The following is a 19,505-nucleotide window of genomic DNA, read 5'->3' as shown; positions in this document are numbered from 1 at the left end:
GCTTCCCTGCAGAAGCAGCATGCTGCCAGAGCCCACCTGCCAGGGCCTTTGCACATCACTCTGGGGCACTCCATACTGGAAGGCTCACCCAGGAAAAGGCTCTCGTCTCTTCTGGAAAGAGGTAGTGTCGGCCTTGCTGTCACCTGGCCCTACAAGCACAGGAGTTGCCTGCCAAGACCCAGTCACTGTGGTCCTGAGAAAAGGGGGCCCCTGGAGGTCCCAGCGAGCCCTCTGGAAATGAGGAAAAGTCCATGGCAGCAGAAGAGGGTGGCTGCACTTGCCCTCCAGGTACAGTGAGTCTTGAGCATATTCAGGAAGACACACTAGGCCACCCACCCCCAGAGGACGAGCCCCAGTTCTGCTGACTGTGGGTGACGTGATCTCCAGCCCTTGAGTTGCCACTTCCTTTTGTCAGTTCAATGCAGGCACAAGCGACACACACATCAGTCAACCCAACTGCAATCATTTGTTGGAAACAGTAAAGGCACTGGGACCTTCAGAAGTCAGAAGCAGGTAATAATTCCCCCCAGTGATTCCTACGCAAGGCTCATGGGGCGCTGAGTCCCTGCAAGCCCGGCCCCAGATCTTCCTCCCGTCTCGTCTTCTTCCCTCTCCTGGCCTTTGCTGACCCCACAACACCCCGTCCTGGCACAGGTGCTGGGTGCTCCCGAGCACTGCGTCCCCTCCCGTCTCCTCGGGGATGTCCTTCCTCCAGCTCCTGACCGCCACACCTTGTCTCTACCAGCCAGCCTCTGGTCAAGAAAAATGTTACAGCCCTGTGCAACATTTTATGTCAAGACTCTTAATCCCTTTGGGTCAGGGGCCCTCTGTCCAGAAAATGTGACACAGCGAATTTGCAAGTGACATAAAGGAGTCACTGTCCAGTCTGCAGCTCTCTCTCAGATGACCATCTATATTAGTCCGTTTTCTGTCACTTATAACAGAATGCCCAAAACAGGGTAATGTATAAAGAAACTAAATTTATTTCTTACAGTTCTGGAGGCTGGGAAGCCCACAGTCCAGGGGGTGTATCTGGTGAGGGCCTTTTTCTCGGTGGCGATGCTCCACAGGGTCCCGTGGTGACCAGGGTGTCACACGGGGAGAGCAGCAAGAGCTCTTTCATGTGCTCCTTATAAAGCCACCAGTCCACACCCATGATGACGCATTAGCCCATGAGTTGATTACCTCCACCTCCACCTTTTAAATGCCGTACTGGGGATTAAGTTCCAACATGAGCTTTGGAGGGGACACACATTCAGATCACAGCATGTCCCACACAGCTGGCCCCAGCATGGCTACTGTGTGTGACCCATCCGCCCTGGGGAAGTCCAGGCTTCCCCAAGACTCCTGCGCTCACGGATGCATGTGCGTCTGCACAAAACTACACAATGATACCCCAGAGGTCTGTGCATCCCTGCGCTTCCAGCAAAACCCCTCTAGGGGCTGCCCCATGGGGCGCACTCTGAGAGCGTGGCTAAGGTGTCGCACAGGATCATTCTGGAGAGCTGGGTGGAGACCAGATCCACCACCTGGTCACTCTCCCTGCCCAGGAGATCCATGCAGGGACCTGAGGCAGAGCCGCCCTCCGAGTATCTCCCCAGGGGCGGCTCTCTGCCCAGGAAGGCCTTGGCCCCGGGCTGGTCCTCCACCCAGCAGCTCAGGACCCCCTCACCCTCCTCACCAGCACCCCCGAGGGATCCAGTCTGTCTGCCACCCCCCAAGGGCACTTGGCCTGGGGGTGGGGCTGCTGGGGATGCCAGTGGGGAATGTGGGGGTGCAGCTGGCTGACTGCTCTCACACAGCATTTCTTTGGGGTCTCGGCTCCTGATGGGGGTCTTGGATGCACAGTCTCGAATGCCCAGGGACCCGGCTACAGATGAAGTGGTATCCTGGGGCTCATCCAGACCCACTGAGAGGTGCCCCACCCCTCCCTGGCCCTCTGCAGTCTCTGAGCACCACTCTCCTTCCCAGGGCTCCCCCAGAGTGCCCGAGGCCTCCTCCAAGTCTGCGCCAGCCCAGGACCCTGTGCCCAAAGCAGGAGCCTGGTCCACCCACCAGGTATCAAATAGCACATTTGTGTTGCCAGCCACCAATAGCCTCGATAGACCCTCCCCGGCCACACAGGCCACTCTGGGTGGAGTTAGGGACTGTGGTGATGGCCTTGCAAGCCCCCCAGGGGCACTGCCTGCCACCTCGTGCAAGGGGGACACTGGCAAGCTGACTGGTCCAGACCACCAGCTGCCCATGGCCTCATTTCCCACCATAGAACTCGATGCACTCAGTTCATCCTTGAGGCCTCTGCCCTGCCCAGCCGCCCCCAGGCAGAGCCCCAACTCCTGGGGTCCCGGGGACAGTGCCCCCGGCAGACCCTCCTCGGACAAGGAGGACACATCCTCAGTGGTGATGGAGGTGTCCTCCCCTAGGGGGACCCCAGGGAGCACAGCCTCCTCCAGCAAGGAAGGGAATTCATCCGAGCACAGGCTGGCAGCGTCAGAGTCACTCTTTGCCTGGGGGGCAGGATGGGGTGGAGGGCGGTGGGCATCCCTGTGGATGGAAGACGGGAGGTCTGCACTGCCGTAGGATAGCATCTCATCCACGGGAGACAGGATCTCTGTCAAGAGTCTGCCAGCAAGTGGGGGGAGAGCTTCCTCCAGGAAGTTCCCCCCACGCCCAGGTGCCTGGCTCTCCGCGACTGGGGGTGCCAACCCACTGGGGTCCCCAGGAGAAGCCTGCAGGGGTTTCCTCTTGCTGAATGGACTCAGGTCTGCACCCCGAGGCCCCTCCTGGCAGCCAGCCGAGGCCTGCGGAGACCCCACCTCTCCTTTGCTGGAATCCATGCCTTCAGATGTGGAGGTCCCCGAGGGAAAGGACAGTGACAGGTCCAAGTCACTGGTGGAAGAGGTTTGGGATGGGAACAGCACACAGGCTGCCGTGGGGGACACCCGCCTGGCTTTTCCTATATTTGATCCACCTGTCAGGCTCTCGCTGGTTCCAGAATCTTCCTGCTCCTCCCCAAGGCCCACGCAGGGAAGAGCCTCGTGGGGCTCCCCATCGTTTCTGAAGTCGGAGGAGCCGCCTGCAGGTGAGGGGCTCCCTGAGGCTGGCTCAGCACCAGTGCCAGCTGCTGTCAGGTTCTCGCCGCCGTCTTCATCCCAGACTTTGCTGGAGGCCTCTGACAGCTCTGACCCTGCCCTCGGAGAGGGGGCATCCAGGAGTGGCAACAGCCATCCTGCCTGTTGGGGGCTTCGCTCTGGCTCCAGGCCTCCTGCCACAGCTGCGTCCATGGAGGAGCCACGCAGGGGACCAGCCCTGCTGCCACCCAGCCTCTGCCAGGTCACTGGTCTTCCACCCCCACCAACACTGCCCAGCTGAGGCTCACCCCGATGGAGCCCCCAGGACAAAGGCGGGCCAAGTTCCTCCCGGGAGTCGTGAGCAGAGAACTCTCCGGACCTGCTAAGGTCTGCATCTGGGGTGTCCTCAGTTTCCAAGCTGGACAGGGAGCTGGAGCTCTCAGAAAGCTGGACCAGGGTGGCAGTTGCTTTCTGAAACTCTTGGAGAGAGGGACAGGACGGGCTACTCGCAGAGCCTGCCATGGAGGTGTGGGATGCCACCGGGGCTTCTGAAGACACCGAGCAAGTTCCAGAAGCAGATGCGGAACCCAGGTCCAAAGGAGGAGTCAGCTGGGGCAGGGGACTACCATGGCGTTGGGTGTGTGGCACCTCCTCCTCGGGGGCCACAGGAGCTGCCAAGAGAGTGGGAGTTCGGGGATCCGCCAACAGCATCTGCCCTTGGACCCCACCGCTGGCGCAGCCCCCGTGTGACACTAGCAAGAGCAGCACCCACGCCATAGCCCCAAAGCCAGCGGGTCCAAACCAGAAAAACACCCCAAACAGAGGCAGAAGAGAACGTCGGCAGCACCAACATGTTGGAGCCTTCTGATGCCAACCCAGCGGCTGACTGCCCTGCCCATGCCCACATGCAAATGAGCCACGTTCTGTGGATGCTTCCATGTCTCAGGACCCGGCCCCACAGGACTGCGGCTGCTGTTCAAAGACCCAGCGGTTGGCTTTGCCTTCTGTTGTTTTCACTTGCGATGGGAACAGGCCAGACAGGGAGCCCACCCACAGCCACTCCACTCCCGGCCAGGAGCCCACCCACAGCCACGCCACTCCTGGCCAGGCAGCGCAGGGCAGGGATCTGTGTGCTGCAGGGAGAGGCCTGGCTCTGACTAGAAACTGGCCTTGATGACCCTGAAGTGGGCACTCAATGGTCCTTGAGCCAGGCGGGGGAAAGGTCTGGGGAGGGCGGGGGCAGCACCTGGGGAGGCAGCCAGCTGGGCGGAGGGGGCGCCACGGTCCTCCTGCTGACAGGCCTCCTTCCTGCAAGCACATTCATGGAGATGTCCTGGAGCAGCCGCGGGAGGGAGCCTGGTCCCGCCAGCCTCCTCCCCAGGGATCCCACAGGGGGCCAGTCTACTACCCCCACTCTCAGACAACGCCTGCCAACCATCTACCACGCAAGGTGACCACCAGAGCTCCCGGGGGCTTGTCCTTGTGGGGCATCTGGTCTCTGTCTCCACCAGATCAGGTGGCAGACAGGTGGTTCTCTGTTCGTAGAGGGCTTGGAAGGCACATACTCCTTGGCAGGGCCCTTCTGCTGACCCACAGCTAGACCCTGGGTGACATCTTTGTTTCCAAGAGTGGGTCAGACTCAGGAAGGTATGGGGGTGGAGTGGGGTGCATGCTGAGCCCAGGCCAGGATGAGGGGTGCCAGGTCTTGGCAGCGAGAGGACAGGGCGTGCTGGCCAAACAGATCTCCATCTCTCAGGTCCCACCCGGGCCCAGGGGTCCCTCTGGGTCCAGCAGCCCAGCCCCGTACCTCTGCTCCCCTGACGACCAGCTCTCCATTTCCTGGGGCTCCCCCACAGGGCTCTCAGCAAACTCAAGCCCCAAATCCGAGCCCTCTCGGCTCCTGCTGCCTTCAACCACCTGCTGGAGACATGTTTGAGAAATGACACAAGTCAGGCATGGCCTCTCCTGGGGCGGCCACATCCCTAAGCCACAGATCAAGGCCCTGTGCTCCAGTGACCATGGCTAAGGGACAAAGATCATCCCTCCAAAGAGGGCCATGGGGACCCCACTCACCGGACACCCCTCCTACCAATGGGCTCCAAAGACTGGTCAATGAGCCATAGCCTTCCTGCCATGGAGAAGACCATCCCACCCGTAACACCCCCATGTGATGGACAGGGGGACATCCCCCCACAACAAGGCCACACAACAAGCCACACAGCAGGGCCAGCCCTACTGGGCTTGCAGAAAGCGCAGGGCCAATGCCCGACTCACGCTGGCTCCGCGGGGACCACAGGGGACCTCTCTGCCCCCGGAAGGGGTGTGCCGGCTCCAGCTTCGTCCCCGGCTGTCTGCAGGAGCCCAGGCCTTCTGCTCTGCTGATGCAGGGCTGGGCTTGGTCAGAGGCTCTCCTGCAGGGCAGAGGGACTGTCAGCCCCGGTGGCACAGACGCAGGGGCCAGAAGGAGCAGCTCCCAGGCATCCTGAAGCCACATGAAAGAAATCTTAAAATTCAGATGGACGCAACACTCTTGGTTGTATTTGGTTAGGATGAGAACGTGAGAATTTGTGGTAATCTGCTCCTAAAGCTATCCTGTTGTTGGATGTTAGTGATATGAAGTCCCCAACAAAAGCTTACAGAGCATCATTTACAATTTAGAGACCTCTTTCTGTACTTTGGGGAAACTCCGGCACGTGGCTGGAAACCCCTTGCCACAGCTCGCTCCTTCTCCTGGGTGACCCCCCAGGGTGTGCATTGAGGGGCACCATATGCCTCCTGCACAGACACTGGTGGGGGTGGGGGAGGCCAGGCAGGGACAGGACACAGTAAGGTCACCTGCGGCACAGCTGAAAGACCAGCAACGTGGGGACAAGGTGGGGGGCACAGCACAGCCTTCCCCAGGGAGCACCAGGGCCTTCACCTGTGACACCACCATCTCCCCACACCTTCGTCCTTCATCCCCACTGGGACCTGGCAGGTTGTTGGGAAACCCAGGCCCAAGGGAACTGGCGTTATTAGGCTAGAGCCCAGATGTGTGGAACCCCTGCTAAGAGGAACACCCCCCTCTCGTCTTTGGCCCTTGGTGAAGGCCAAGGTGACAGGGGCCATGCAGGAGAGACCCTGGGCTTCCTGGATGGCCACGATGGCGTGTCACCCAGGGAACCCCTTGCAAGCGTGGTCTCTTGGCCAGAGAGCAGTGGCGCTGTCAGACAGACCCAGGGTGGATCCTGGGCCTCCTGCTAATGAGCTCCATGACTGTGATCCAGTCACTTGGGCTCCCTGGGCCTCAGTCTCCTCCTCTGCACAGTGGGTATGATGAGCACACCCACCTTGGGAGGAACCGAGGACCTGAGAGGGGTGCAGGTGTCTGGCCAGCCCCCAGAACGGTGACGGCCAGTACATATGGCTGTGGGGCATCAGTGCTGACCACAAAGGAGGCCTCAGGTTGAGCAAATGTTCACGGTGACCACAGCAGCCCACGTGGGCTGACTCCGGTGTGGGGGCGGGGGGTCGCAGAAATGCGCTCCCATCCCTTCTGCCCACCAGTGCCTCCAGGCCTCTCCTGGGGAGCCCCACCTGGCTAGTCTAACTCTTCCCATCCCAGCTGATCTGTCCTGGGGTTTGCTCTCTCGGGCCCTGGTGCAGGGAGCCCAGTCTGGCAGACTCGCGGGTGTCCACTGTTCAGCCAGCTGCCACCGGCCACTCTACCAGGGCTTCCTCCCACACACACACCTGCAGAGCAGGGACTTGGCACTCAGTGAGGCCTCTGGGCCAAGTGCACGGTTCAGAAAGGGAAGCTATGTTCAAAAGCCTCACATTAGCTAATGAAGATGCTTCTAGCAATGCTGATTTCCAAATACTTAAAATTTATTGCAGATAAACAAAGTTGTGACTAAAACAGTCAGAGCAAGTTGTGATTTTTAATTTCACCAGAAGAGCAGCCATGTCACCTCCTGTAAGAAATGGAGCCAGCCAGTCTTCTAGCAGTGAAGGGGTCTGCGACCAGGGTGGCAGGCCACCAAGGCCCGTCCTCTTCCGCTTCCCTTGTGGGCCTCCCTGTCCTTGTCTGGCAGCTGGGCACCAGTCTCAGACAGGATCCTCTGGATGTGGGAGAAGCTTCTGGCAAGACCCACGCAGGGGAGGCACACAAGCCATTTCCAGGGGGCTTACCTGGGGGTGGCTCCTTGGCCTCCTGCAACCTGAGCTGAGCTGTGGAGGGGCTCCCTTCCACCTGGACAGCCTGTGTAGACAAGACAGGAGGAAAGACGCTGTGTGGGGAGAGGGTGCCAAGGGCTCGGGACTGGCTGAGAGACCCAGCAGCATCACAGAAACTGAGGACACACCAGCGCCCAGGGCCCCCACCATGACCAAGCCGCAGACTGGGAGAATGGGGGGTCCCTGAAACAGGCAGTGTTGGGGGAGAAGGGCTTCCTGGGAGTTTACATACAGGAAAGGCTGGGGCCAGTGGCTGTCTGATGTCCAGGGAGCTCATGTGCTGAAGGCCCAGCAGATGGACGTGTGACCGCTGCCCGGGATCTGAAAGACACAGTCCTGAGAGTTGCTGGCACCAGCCAGCTGGTGGGGGGAGTCCCCGGAACTGGGGAGGATGCAGAGCTGGTGGCTGAGGAAGGTTCCACGCTGCGGCCCACCTGCCCCGCCCCACTGGGAGCCCAGAGCCGCTCCTGATGCCCTCCCTGTACACCCTCCTCTCCTTTCTGTCCCCTGCCCCTCCCCCAGATCCCCTTCTGATCCCTTCATTGTTGATGTCCACGTCCCAGAGGCACAGCCTCCACCCTGTGCTCCCCAGACCTTGTTCCAGGGCACCCTAGGGTTCCAAGACACTTCCCAGGGGCCACATCGGGGACGGGAGGAGTTCTGTGAGCAGGGCTCTGGAGCCCCTCTGCAATGCATCAGCGACACGTCCATTTTTATCTGCTCACAGGAGGTTTCTTTAAATTCATGTCGCTGCTTTGAGACCAGCACCTTGGCTGGAGGATCGTGAGCAACTGGGAAGCCAGGGTGGGTTGGGAGGTGGCAGTGTTCAGGCCCCTGCTGTGCGGGGCTGGCCGAGGAACCGGGCTGGTTAGGGGTGGGGGCGGGGAACGCTTGCCTCTTTCACCGGCCTTGCCTAAGGCAGAAAGGGACCTCAGAGGCCACCTGCAGTAGATTGAATGGTGCCCCAAAAAAGGTTTGTCCAAGTTTTAACCTGCAGAACCTGTGAATGTGACTTTATCTGGAATAGAATCTTTACAGATATAACTAAGTTAAGGATCTTGAGATGAGATCATCCCAGATCATCCCAGTGACGGGTGTCCTTAAAAGAGACAGAAGAGGAAAAGACACAGACACAGAGAAGAGGCCGTATGAAGATGGAGGCAGACATTGGAGCGACACAGCCACAAGCCACAGAGCACCAGGGGCCACCAGAACTGGAAGAGGCAGGAGGATCCTCCCCTACAGCCTCTGAAAGAGCACAGCCCTGCTGATGCCTGGACTTCAGCCCTCTGGCCTCCAGAAGCTGGAGAGAATTAACTGTGGTTTGAAGTCACCCAGTCTGTGGTGGTGTGTCACGGCAGTGTCAGGAAATGAACACCACCTGATCTGATCTCGTCATTGGACAGAGGGGGAGACTGAGGCCACAGGGGAAGGGATGAGGCAGTCTACCCTGCCGGGCTGGGTGGCCACACCAGCTGCCCGTGGGCCCCTCCTGGGGCGTCTGTGGGCCAGTGGGGGCTGATGTGCTTGGGGAGTGGTCTCTTCCCGGCGGGACAGAGAGCAAAAGGCCCTCTGCCCCCACCACGTCCACTGCCTGGAGGCCCGAGTGACCCGAGGGCCCGCTCAGCCCTGAGCCTGCTAAACGTGGCTCCCGGGCCACGGCAGGGCCGGCACAGCCTGATCCCCCTTCCACCCTTGGCGGAGGTTAGACTCGGCCAGGCGGAGCTGCTCTCGGCTGGTATGTGTGCCTGGGGCCTGCACTTGGCAGAGCCCTCCGCGAGCAGGAGAGCCTGTCGGGACGGCTTCCCCAGCCAGAGCAGCCCTCATTCCCCGTCTCAGAAATGTTGCCTGAGGTGTACACAGGGCGACCACCTGCAGGCAAGCCTGCCGCACGCTCTGCCTCACTCGGACACAGAGACAGGGAGGCTCGGGGGCGCCGGGCTACACCAGGAGTGGCACGCTGGATTGCAGGTCTGTCTGACCCCAAGCCTGATGCTGCCCTCTAACTGCCTGTGCCCACCGAATGAGTGACCATGTGTCCATGGCTGGCCACCGCCGCTGCCCCACCCAGTTACCTTGGCTGACATGGCTGCCCCTTTCCACCAGCTGGCCCCAGGTGTCAGGCCAGCCACCGGCCTCAGGTGTGTCCTCTCCCTGCGCTGACCTTGGAGGTTGCAGGTGACTGTGTGCATCCAGAGTTGTCTGGGGGAGTGCCATGCCCTGCTCCTCAGTGGGACAGCTGCAAGGTAGTGCAGAGCAGAGGTGACTGCCCACCCAGGGCCACTCCCTACCAGGGTGACCAGGCCTGATCACAACACTCCACACATGGCCTATCCCTGGGAAAAAACCTCATGTCATGCCCAGGGGCAGCTGTGGTTGGTGGTCATGTGGAAGATGGGGTCCTGGCCCCCCTCACGCGTCAGCTTCCCAAGCAGAGCCTGCTGCTCCCAAGCAGGCCACTGTGCAATAGTGACGGCACGCTGGGCCCAACACTGGGGCAGGGTGGGTGGGGCGTGTCAGTCTCCCCACCAGGTGCCCTGCCAAGATTTCTGAATGGAGACCTGCTCCATGGCCCGGGTCCCACATGTGCACGCTGGGGCCCAAGCCTGGAGCTCTGGGAGGCCAGTGCACACCCAGGCCTGCAGCCGGGTTCTGGGCACCCCCACACTAACCTGCCTGGGACACGCCTGCGGATAGCAAGAAACTAGCCTCCAGGCAACGGCTAGGAGGGGAAGGCTTCTCAGGACACTGGATCCTCCCAAGTTAAAAGCAATGCCTGAGGGCAGGCCTGCTCTAGAACATTCCAATCTCCCAGGTGCCCTCCAGCACCTTTGTGTGCCTGGTTCCTGCATATCCCTCTCTTCCCTGGAGGCTGGGGGACCCTACAGACACTTGTTCACTGAGGCACCCCAGCCCCTGACACGCCTGGAACTCGGCTGATCTTCTTTTGAACGGGAACAGAGGCAGTGCGCCTATTTCTCCATGTGGCACAGCATCCAGCAAAACACTAGCAGCCACTGTCTCAGCAGGGCAATTACCAGAGGTCTGAAGTTCTCACCCAGTCCTCAATTTTCTAACTTGTGAACAGTGACTGTACATCACTAGGATGGTGAGAAAAGCAAGAGGCGCAGGCCCCCAGGACGGGCTGGCCCCTAACCTCAGGCCCCAGGCCTGCCAGCCACAAGGGTGACAGCCCCTGCGCACCCCCAGCCCTGTAGCAAACCCTCGGGAGCTAAGAGGCGAGAGTCAGCCTGGAAGCCTCTCAAAGACCCCTGGGACGGGCAGTCGCAGCAACACGCATCAGAGACCAGTTCGTGCCGCTCCAGGAGGAAGCGGTGAAGCAGGTGGCTTGGAGGCCGAGTGGGCGATGACATCCCACTGCACGAGGCCCCCAGGGCAGGCAGGGGAGCCTGCAAAGGCTGTTCCTGGGAGGAGTCCCTTCCCAGGGTGGGGGCCGCCCCTCACATCCCCACTGCCCTCAGGTTGCCGCTCTGGGGCTCCTGTGATTAGAGTGGGGGCTGTGGGCCCCGGGGGCCGAAGCACAGGGCAGGTGGCCTTCCCTCTCCAGGCCGTTCTGAGCCGGATGGGACGAGCCATTCCCAGCGTGGGAAGCCAGGAAGCTCTTAATGGGAAAAGCAGCCGCTTCTCCCACAGCCAGTCTCGCTGTCAGGTGACATTGGTCAGGGGACCCCTCCCCCCGCCCCACAACTCAGCCTGGGCAGGGTCCCTTGTCCCCTCTTACTGCAAACTGAGGCCAATGGCTGTGTGGCCGGGCTTTAGAGAAGGCTGAGCAGCCACCCCCATGCCAGCCCTGGGAGCCCACCCACATGCCACCCACTGCCCCGAGCCAAGCCATTCCATCTGCTCTGCCCCGGTGCTCCACAGCAGCCTGGGAGGGTGGGCACCCCATCCCAAGGTCACAGATAAGGAAACAGGCTCAGAGGGGGAGGACATTCCCCGAGCCCTACTCCTGCCAGCCACAGAACTCCAGCTCCTCCAGGGCAGCTTGGGACTCCACCCACATCCCCCTGTGCCAGCCAGAGGGAGCAAGCTGTCCCCAGTGCCCGCAATGTCTCCCCTTCTTCCCAGGTGGGAAGGGGCTGAGCTGCCCAGCGCAGGAATGGCTTTTAACAGTGAGCACCAAGGCCAAGGCCACCCTGTGACCCACTCACTGTGTGACTTCCGAGCTCTCGCGGCTTCCCTGGGGGCCATGGCTGGGGGGACTGCCAGGCCCGCGTGGTGTCAGAGGGCACAGGGAGCACTGTGGTGACCCTTCAGGCTGTGGGGATGTGTCAGAGCCCTTAACCTGGGGGCTGGAACCCTACAAGAAACAGCACAGGGTGAGCCTGGTGTGGCTGCCTCTTTTCCATCTCCTCTTCAGAAAAGGAGGCATGGGCTCTGCGTGCGTGCTCCCACAGGCGGGACATCCTATCCTGGCAGGGCCTGCACCCCGCTACAGGTGCAGACATGAGGCTCCGGCGGGGGTGGGGGGAGTCCTCCCCCAAGGCCACCCGACCTGGGGCCTGGGGCAGGTGCTTCAGAGAGCCCCATTCACTCTATCCTCATCCCCACCCCAAAATGAGATCACTGTCACCCCCAATACGTAGAGGAGACACTCAAGAAGGGAGGGCACACAGCTTGCCGTGGGACAGTCTCCCACCCCTTGTCCATACAGCCTCCTGCACACATCAGCTGGCCAGGAGTGGAGCAGGAGACCCCCTCCAAGGATGTTGTTGCTGCTTGGGGTCCCTGAGGGGGCTGCCCTCCCCGAGGAGCCTCAAGCCATGCTCTGCTTCCTGCCTCAGCCCACAGAGATTCCCCCCAGCCCTGTGCGGCCCCCTCCTGCAGTGCCTGTCCCCCCTGCCCCCTGCCCCGCTGAGTAAAGCCCTGGCTCCCCCTCCAGCCCTCCTCTCCCTGCCCCTCTCACCTGGGTGCGGGTCTGCAGCTCCTGTCGCAGGTGGGCCACAGACCTCTGCATGGAGAGGATGTCCCTCTGATGCTGCAAGAGCAGCTTCCTGTTTTGGTGCATGAACAGGTGAATGTTCCGCAGGTATCGGATTTCCCTCTGAACCAGCCAAAGGGGAGAAAACGTCAGTGTAACCCCCAACCCAGCACGAGCTCATGAAAGAGACAAAAGCCAACGAACAGGAAAGGGGTGTCTGGGGGGACACCCTGTCCCTGGGCTGTGCCGTGACCTCCGCCCTCCACGGCCCTTTGCCTGTCCTCCCTGCTCAGCGTCCCCGGCCTCTGGCTTCCCCTGGGTCTGGCCAACGAGGCACCAGCAGGAGGCAGGAGAGAAGCTGGGGTACTCATTCCCCACGTGCCCCCAAGCGGGGCCAGAAGAGGCTGGCTGTGCCTCCTGCCCTCCCTCTCTCTGAGTTCTGGGCTCTAACTTGTCTCTTTCCTAAGCTGTCCTCAGCTGTCCTCTGTTCCCTGCTGTGTCCTCGGTGGATACACCACCTTGCACAGAGCACGCACTCTGGCTTTTGCACACCCGCTCTCGAGGTGGCAGCCTTCACAGGTAAGACAGGAACCCGGGGCTCAGCAGAGCTGCAACTCTCACCCAAGGCCCCGGTGGTCAGGGGTCCAGACCCAGCCTCTACCACGGCGTCTCCACCTACGTACACACAGTCTGGGCTACGGGGGCGAGGGGAGTGGTTCCTGCCGCTGGGCAGCTCCAGGACCTCCCGCCAGGGCCCCCAGGACAGGGCCTCCCCCCGGCAAGTCCACTTGAATTTTTCTGTCTCCAAGTCTGAGAGGGTCCTTGGATCTGCGGCCAGGGTCTCTGCCCGTTACCCGCACCTGGAATGCCCATGCCCGCCACCCCACATCCCCGGCATACAAGGCATTTAGGACAGGGTTTAGGAGCCTGGACTTTCCAGTCAACCCAAGGTCCTGCACAGCCCCCAATTCCCAGCTAAGGGTCCCTGAGCTAGGTAAGGCCCCTGCCCCAAGCCTGTTTATCTACGTCAAGGGTGTTAGTAATACCCCCCACCCCACAGCACATCAGGAGACTGAGATGAGGACACCCAGCATAGCAGCCCAACCTGCAGTGAGCTCGTGAGCCCGGGCAGGAGAGGGGGACAAGTGTCCTAGTCCTGGCTCCCAGGGCTCTGCTCCCCACCCTCCCTCCCTGCAGCCTGGATAGCTCCGGATCGGCAGCCATCCGCTCTGCTGCACCCACTCTCCTGGGATCTGCTTCCTCTGGGCCCTGGCAGGAGGTAGGAGCAACCATTGACAGAGACCCCTCCCTGCCAAGCACGGCTGGGGATTATCCTGCTGAGCACCCACAGCCACCATGCGTGTGCAAATCAAGATTCTCCCTGGTTTTCAGGTAAGGAGCCTTGGCTCAGAGCATCTGGGATTGTCCTCTGAGGTCGGGTACCTGCTCACACCCACCCTGGGTAGGTGCCGGCTGCACCAAACCCTCCCCCACCCTGTGACATATACACTACAGTTACTCTCCTGTTCAAAGGAGGACACCGAGGCTCAGAGAGGTTGAGCCACTGCTCGAGGCCACACCCAGCAAGAGCCAGGACTGCGGGCCAAGACACTTTCCAAGCATCAGAGGCTCCTGTGCCACCCTAGGGGGCGTCAAGGGCTGGGAACTCTCTCCAGCTATGGTGCCAGGATGGCAGCAGAACCACCTCTGTGAGCCGCCCACCCCCAGCTCACCCTTGGTGCAAGATGGCCCTCACCTGCTCCTTCTCGCACCTGCTGAGAATTTGCTGCTGCTTCTCCACCAGGGTGGCCAACACCGCCTTGTCCCCCTTGCTCCCCAGACACCTGGGAGAAGAGGAAAGATCACCAACAGTCTTGATAGTCCACACTAGTGGACTTGAAAAGTCACAGACACAGCCAGCCCTGGGCAACCTGGGAGGCAGCCTGCGTGGGTGGCTGGAGGGCCCTGGCTGGCCCCCTGGGGCCCCCACCCAGGCTGTACTTCTTTCCACCCCCTCACGGCCACTTTTGAGTCTAAAAGACAGAGGTAGGTTGAGACCGCATCTCCCACCCTAGAGACCCAGCCCAGGCCAGAGGGTGCTTTCAGGACAGAGGCAGGCGCCCACGCACACGCACATCTCATTCCCATGGCAGAATGTGACACCCACAGCCTGGCACAGTCAGAAACTGCCCGTGGGGACTGTAACTGCCAAAACTCTCCTGGAGGCCAATTTGGCAATACCAAGAGGCTTCCAAATGCATTCTCACGACACAGCACTTCCACTTCTAAGAATTCACCGTGAGGAATGATCTCTCCAGACGTTCACTAATAGTGACAAAAACTTGGAAACAACCGGAAGGCCCCACCATTGGGCACAGACCAAGGGAGTCACAGGGCGCCTGTGCGTTGTGCCGTTACGCAGTGACGTGGGAAGGTTTTCCCGATATTTTACATGAAAACTCAAGTTACAAAACAGGATGTGCGGCCTTTTCCCAGTGTTTCAACAGCCACGTGTGTCTCTCAAAACCGCTGGCAAAATACAATGGAAAATATCCGCAAAATTATCTCGGAGAGGCGGGGCCGTGGGTGGTTTTCATTTCTTATTTGTTTTTTGCGTTCTTGACCGTCTTATCTAACTCTCTGCAAACACCCACTACTCTTTAGACCAGTACGTCTTGTTTCCCAAAACGCTGTTCCGGCCAAGAGCGGCCCGGAAAGGGCGGGGCCCAGCAGGGGGGAGGGGCGCGGTCGGGGGCGGGGCGGCCGCGGTCGGGGGCGGGGCCAGCGCCGCGCGCGTGCGCTCACCCTCGCTGATGCTCCAGCCAGGCCAGCTCCGAGAGCGTCTTCTCCTCGAGCGCCTTCTCGCGCAGGCGCAGCAGCGCGGCCTGGTGCTGCGCGCGCAGCTCCTCCTCCCGCAGGCCCTGCTCCAGCATCTGGGTCGTGACGGGGCCGCAGGCTCCAGAAGCTCCGGGCTCAGGGCTTCCGGCCCTCGCCGGGCTCCACTGGGGCGGAGCAGACTGACCGGGCCGCGTCACCGCTGAGCATGCAGGCCGCTGCTGGGACAGGACTCACCCGGTGTGAGCCGTGCCTAGCCCCGGGGAAGAGGCCACCGCCTCCGGGAAGCTCTCCCCGACTGCCCACCCGGCTCATCCCCAGGCCCTGCTCTCCTTCTCTGGGCAGGGTGACCCCCTCCCAACTGTGAGTTCCCCGAGGGCAGGCTGGGTCCTCATTATCTTAGCCTCGCGTCAAGCCCTGACCCAGACCATGAACTTGTTTGTGCTCTAGAGGGTTCCAGAAAGGCCGGGTCACCTGCTCTGAAATGTGCATCCTAGGCCAGGGACCAACCCTGCCCAAAGCACTCTGTCCTCACCTATCACCCAAGCTGAGAGGAACAGGCTTGGGACACTGTCAGCTGGGAAGGTGGGTGACGTGATGGCAGGGAGAACCTCCCCAACCCAGGACACAGGGTGGAGACCCCCTGGTTGCAAGCTCTAACAGAGACAGATCTAGGCACCTGGTGGCCCTAAGCAGTAGAGAGAGGATTTGGGTCTGATGCCCACTGCTAGTGCCATGCTGGACCCCAAAACTGTGCCCCTCTCCCCAGGGAGTCCCTTTCCCTGTACCTGATGGGTGGGGTTGTCCAAAGGGTGGAGCTTGGCCTGGGGCAGCTGGGAGAGGGCTCCGTCAGGCCTCCCCAGCTCTGAGGACAGAAAGCAGGCCATGGTTGGGTCATGTAGGAGGTCTGAGCACCCTCCAAGGGTCTATAGGAGGGCCTCACAAAGATGGGATGTCTGGTGCAGTTTAATGTCCTCACCTCCACCCCCAACACACACATGCAGCTTCACACCAAATCTTTATAAGGCTACATTGGAAAGGATCAACACTCTCCTTTTTTCTGATGGGAAGTTCTGGTGTGTGACCTCACTGATTATGGGAAAGACCAGACCAAAAATAGAGGTAGCTCAGGAACAATAGCCCAGCTGCTTTGCTTCCACAGAAGGGGAGACTAAGGCCGAGAGAGGGAGAATGACAGAGCCCAAATTCCCCGCTTAGGCAGCTATCTTGCGGCTGACCTCTGCTGGCTGCCCTTCAATGCTGGGTGCAACGGGAAAAGGACCCCACACTTTAAAAAAGATCATTAAGGACTTTTGCTTCCCACCAAGAGAGAGCAAAAGGGATTGGATTATGGATTTACTGTCCCATCTGAAACAACTAAAAAAATTATGTATGTATGTATATATACATACATACCCATATATATACATATAGAAGGATGTTCACACAAATATATGAAAGAACAGTTTTCCAGACACTAGACATCAGGCTATGTAACACAATGATCCCCAAGAGATAGAAAACCAAGGAGGTGGGAGGGGAAACTGAGGCAGAGCCTGGCAGACCCCTGAGTAGAGGAGACAGAGGTGGGAATCTGGGGAGACCAAGGCAGCTAGAGTTGGTGGGACGGAATGTCAGAGAGGAGAGAGCTTAACAGAGAGAACCCTAGAAATCTATGGAGTGTCCTCCTTGAGTATTCAGAAAACTGATCAATAATGCATGTAAAGAAGCTACCAGATGCTGGGAAAGAAGCATCTGGAAGGACTAGAAGGCTGGGAATTATGTCTGTTTCCACTAGCCAGGCTGGAAACCTTCATGATTCACAGGTCATTGGATAGTGTATACAGAACATTCTTGCCTTGGTTGTGGGGACAATTAGCCCCAGGCTGAGCACTGATCTGGATCCACGTAATGAATTATAAAAGCAAGACCTGAAAGGATCAAATTAAATCCAAATAACTGCATTTCAGAACAAAGCTTAAGAACGTTTATAGGAATAAAGTAATATCAAGTAAAATTCACAACATCCAGCAGTTATGCAAAGAATCAGGAAAACATGATCCCTAAAGAGGAAAATAATCAATTAAAACTGACCCAGGATTGACACAGGTGTTAGAATTGGCAGAGAACATTAAAAGCTTTTATGACCATATTCCATATGTTGAGAAAGTTAGGTAGAATCATGGAGGATATAAAAAAGAAAAGATACAAATGGAATTTTGGGGGTGAAAACTAAACCCCCTGAGTTGAAAAACACTAGGTGGGATCAGTGGCAGATTAGATACTGCTGGAGGAAACGCTAACAAACTGGAAGACACAGCAGTAGAAATTATTCAAAAGGAAACAGGAAAAAATAATTTCTAAAAAAATGAAAACAGCTTTGGTGAGCTCACAATTTCAAGTAGCCTAATATATGCATAATTAGAGCCCCTGAAGGAGAGGAGAGAGAAGGGGGAACAGAAAAAGTACTTGAAAAAATAGTGGCTGAAATTTTTTCAAATTTGAAGAAAATGATAAACCCGCAGGTCCTAGAATCTCAACACACCCCAAGCACAAGAAACATGAAGAAAAGCTACCCCAATGCACGTCACGATCTAATTGCTCAAAACAAGTAACAAAGAAAATGTCTTAAAAGCAGCTGTAGAAAAAGACACATTTACATACAGATGAACACAGGCACAGTGACAGCAGATTGCTTGTCCAAAACAGTGAAAGTGACATCTTTTAAATATGGAAAGAAAAAAAAGCCCACCTAGAATTCTACATGCAGCAAAGAATATGTGAAAAGCAAGGATTGAAGGGAAGATGTCCTCTGACGTACAAAAGCTGAAAGAACTGTCACCAGTAGATACGCGCTCTCACAAATATTAAAGGAAGCCCTTCAGGTGCAGGAAAAGGAAGCCAGCTGGAGATTTGAGTTCAAAGGAAAGAGGACCAGCCCAGAGGGCAGAACGGTGCCGCGTGGAGATGTGTGTGTATCTTTAAAACTTACAAGATAATCGATTGTTTAAACAGAATAACAACTATGTATTATGGATTTTATAAAATATTTAAAATGAAATGCATGACAACACTAGGCTGGGAAAGAAGACGCGAAAGTACCGCAGGGCCTTCCACTGTAGGGGAAGTGGCAGGAATCACCTGAAGGTAGACTGTGTGTGCTGGTGTCAGTCCTAAAGCAAGCACTAAAGTAAGCAAGAATTATAGCTCATAAGCCAACAATGGAGATAAGATGGAACCCTAAAAACAGTGTTTAACCCAAAAGGAGGCAGAAAAAGTGGAAGAAGAAAATAAAGGGCAGATAGGACAAAAGAAAACAGCAAGATGATGGGACTGAGGCCTAACCGCACGGATAATTACATGCCGTGTGATGATGTGGGCACCCAATAAAAGCAGAGAGATTGCCAGCGTGGATAAAAAAATAAATAGAGCCAGATCCAACTATATTCTGCCTATAAGAAACACACTTGAAATACAAAACACAAATAAGTTGAAAGTAAAAAGCTGGAAAAGGAGATACCGCGTAACACTAGTTAAAAGAAAAACTGCAGTGTCTATATTAATATCAGACAAAGTAGACTTTGGAGCCAAGCACATCACCAGGGATGAGAGAACTAATCCATAATGATACAGGCGTCAGTTCGTTGAGATCACATAATAATCCTAAACCTTTCTGTGCCTAATATCAGAACCTTAAAAATGCATGAAGCAAGAACTCACAGAACTGCAAGAACTAGGCACAGTGTAGGCTGGATATTTGACCCCTCTCTTAGCAATGGATAGGAACGGTAGCAGAAAAGCCAGGAGGAGATGGCAGATTTGAACCGCACTGTCAACCAGCTTGATCTGACTGACATTACAGGTCTCCCCCAGCAACAGCAGACCATCTTTTCACACAGACCATCTGCCAACAAAGACCATATTCTGGGCTAAAACCCGAGTGTCAACATCATCAGAATCATCCAATATGCCTTAGGACCACAGAGAAATTAAAGTAGCTGTAGACAGCAGGAGCTAAGCTTCCCTGTGAAGCAACTGTGTCACCATGACCAGCTTGACTGAGCACTGGGAAGGTCACCTCGGGGCTCTGCTACGCCATCCCTGCGACCTGCACACCGACCCTTATTTGCCAATACACGCCACACAGAAGGGGAGTCTGGAAATTTGCAAGGCCAGTACTTGAGAGGCCACTGGGAAAAGCCACTCAAAGGGATGGAGGTGGGAGCATTGGTGGGCCCAGAAAGAGGGGAGTCCCTGTTTCCCAAGAGGCCGAGCCAGGCTGTCCCTGGGAGCAGGGGTCAGCCGGGAGCAGGGCTGGAGGAGCTGAGGACCTGCTTGTCCCAGAGCAGGGCTGACAGCAGGCGCTCGCCTCCCTGGAGACGAGGGCTGGACAGCAGGCCCAGGAGGGCTGAGCTCCAACCCTTCCTCGGCCGTGGCCCCTG

At 57.9% G+C, this 19,505-nt stretch overlaps 1 protein-coding gene across 1 annotated transcript in view; it reads right to left on the bottom strand.

Annotated features, from left to right (window-relative positions):
- Positions 1 to 1,023: 1,023 nt before the first annotated feature.
- CCDC187 (coiled-coil domain containing 187) overlaps positions 1,024 to 19,505 on the bottom strand; it is a 44,007-nt gene continuing 25,525 nt past the window's right edge. Inside the window, exons 20-33 of the mRNA XM_063082564.1 lie at positions 15,852 to 15,928; positions 15,034 to 15,161; positions 13,985 to 14,072; positions 12,214 to 12,351; positions 11,459 to 11,607; positions 9,362 to 9,525; positions 7,519 to 7,607; positions 7,022 to 7,311; positions 6,401 to 6,493; positions 5,907 to 6,076; positions 5,346 to 5,482; positions 4,879 to 4,991; positions 4,318 to 4,379; positions 1,024 to 3,742 (exon numbers count right to left, since the gene is read on the bottom strand). Coding sequence (XP_062938634.1) covers positions 1,437 to 3,742; positions 4,318 to 4,379; positions 4,879 to 4,991; positions 5,346 to 5,482; positions 5,907 to 6,076; positions 6,401 to 6,493; positions 7,022 to 7,311; positions 7,519 to 7,607; positions 9,362 to 9,525; positions 11,459 to 11,607; positions 12,214 to 12,351; positions 13,985 to 14,072; positions 15,034 to 15,161; positions 15,852 to 15,928 — 4,004 coding nt within the window. The 3' untranslated portion in view covers positions 1,024 to 1,436. The remainder of the gene's footprint in view (positions 3,743 to 4,317; positions 4,380 to 4,878; positions 4,992 to 5,345; positions 5,483 to 5,906; positions 6,077 to 6,400; positions 6,494 to 7,021; positions 7,312 to 7,518; positions 7,608 to 9,361; positions 9,526 to 11,458; positions 11,608 to 12,213; positions 12,352 to 13,984; positions 14,073 to 15,033; positions 15,162 to 15,851; positions 15,929 to 19,505) is intronic.

The sequence above is a fragment of the Cynocephalus volans genome, chromosome 17 (assembly GCF_027409185.1).
Source record: "Cynocephalus volans isolate mCynVol1 chromosome 17, mCynVol1.pri, whole genome shotgun sequence".
Classification (NCBI taxonomy): Eukaryota; Metazoa; Chordata; class Mammalia; order Dermoptera; family Cynocephalidae; genus Cynocephalus; species Cynocephalus volans.
Note: the sequence above shows the minus strand (reverse complement) of the source record. Positions and strands in the feature narration are given on the sequence as shown.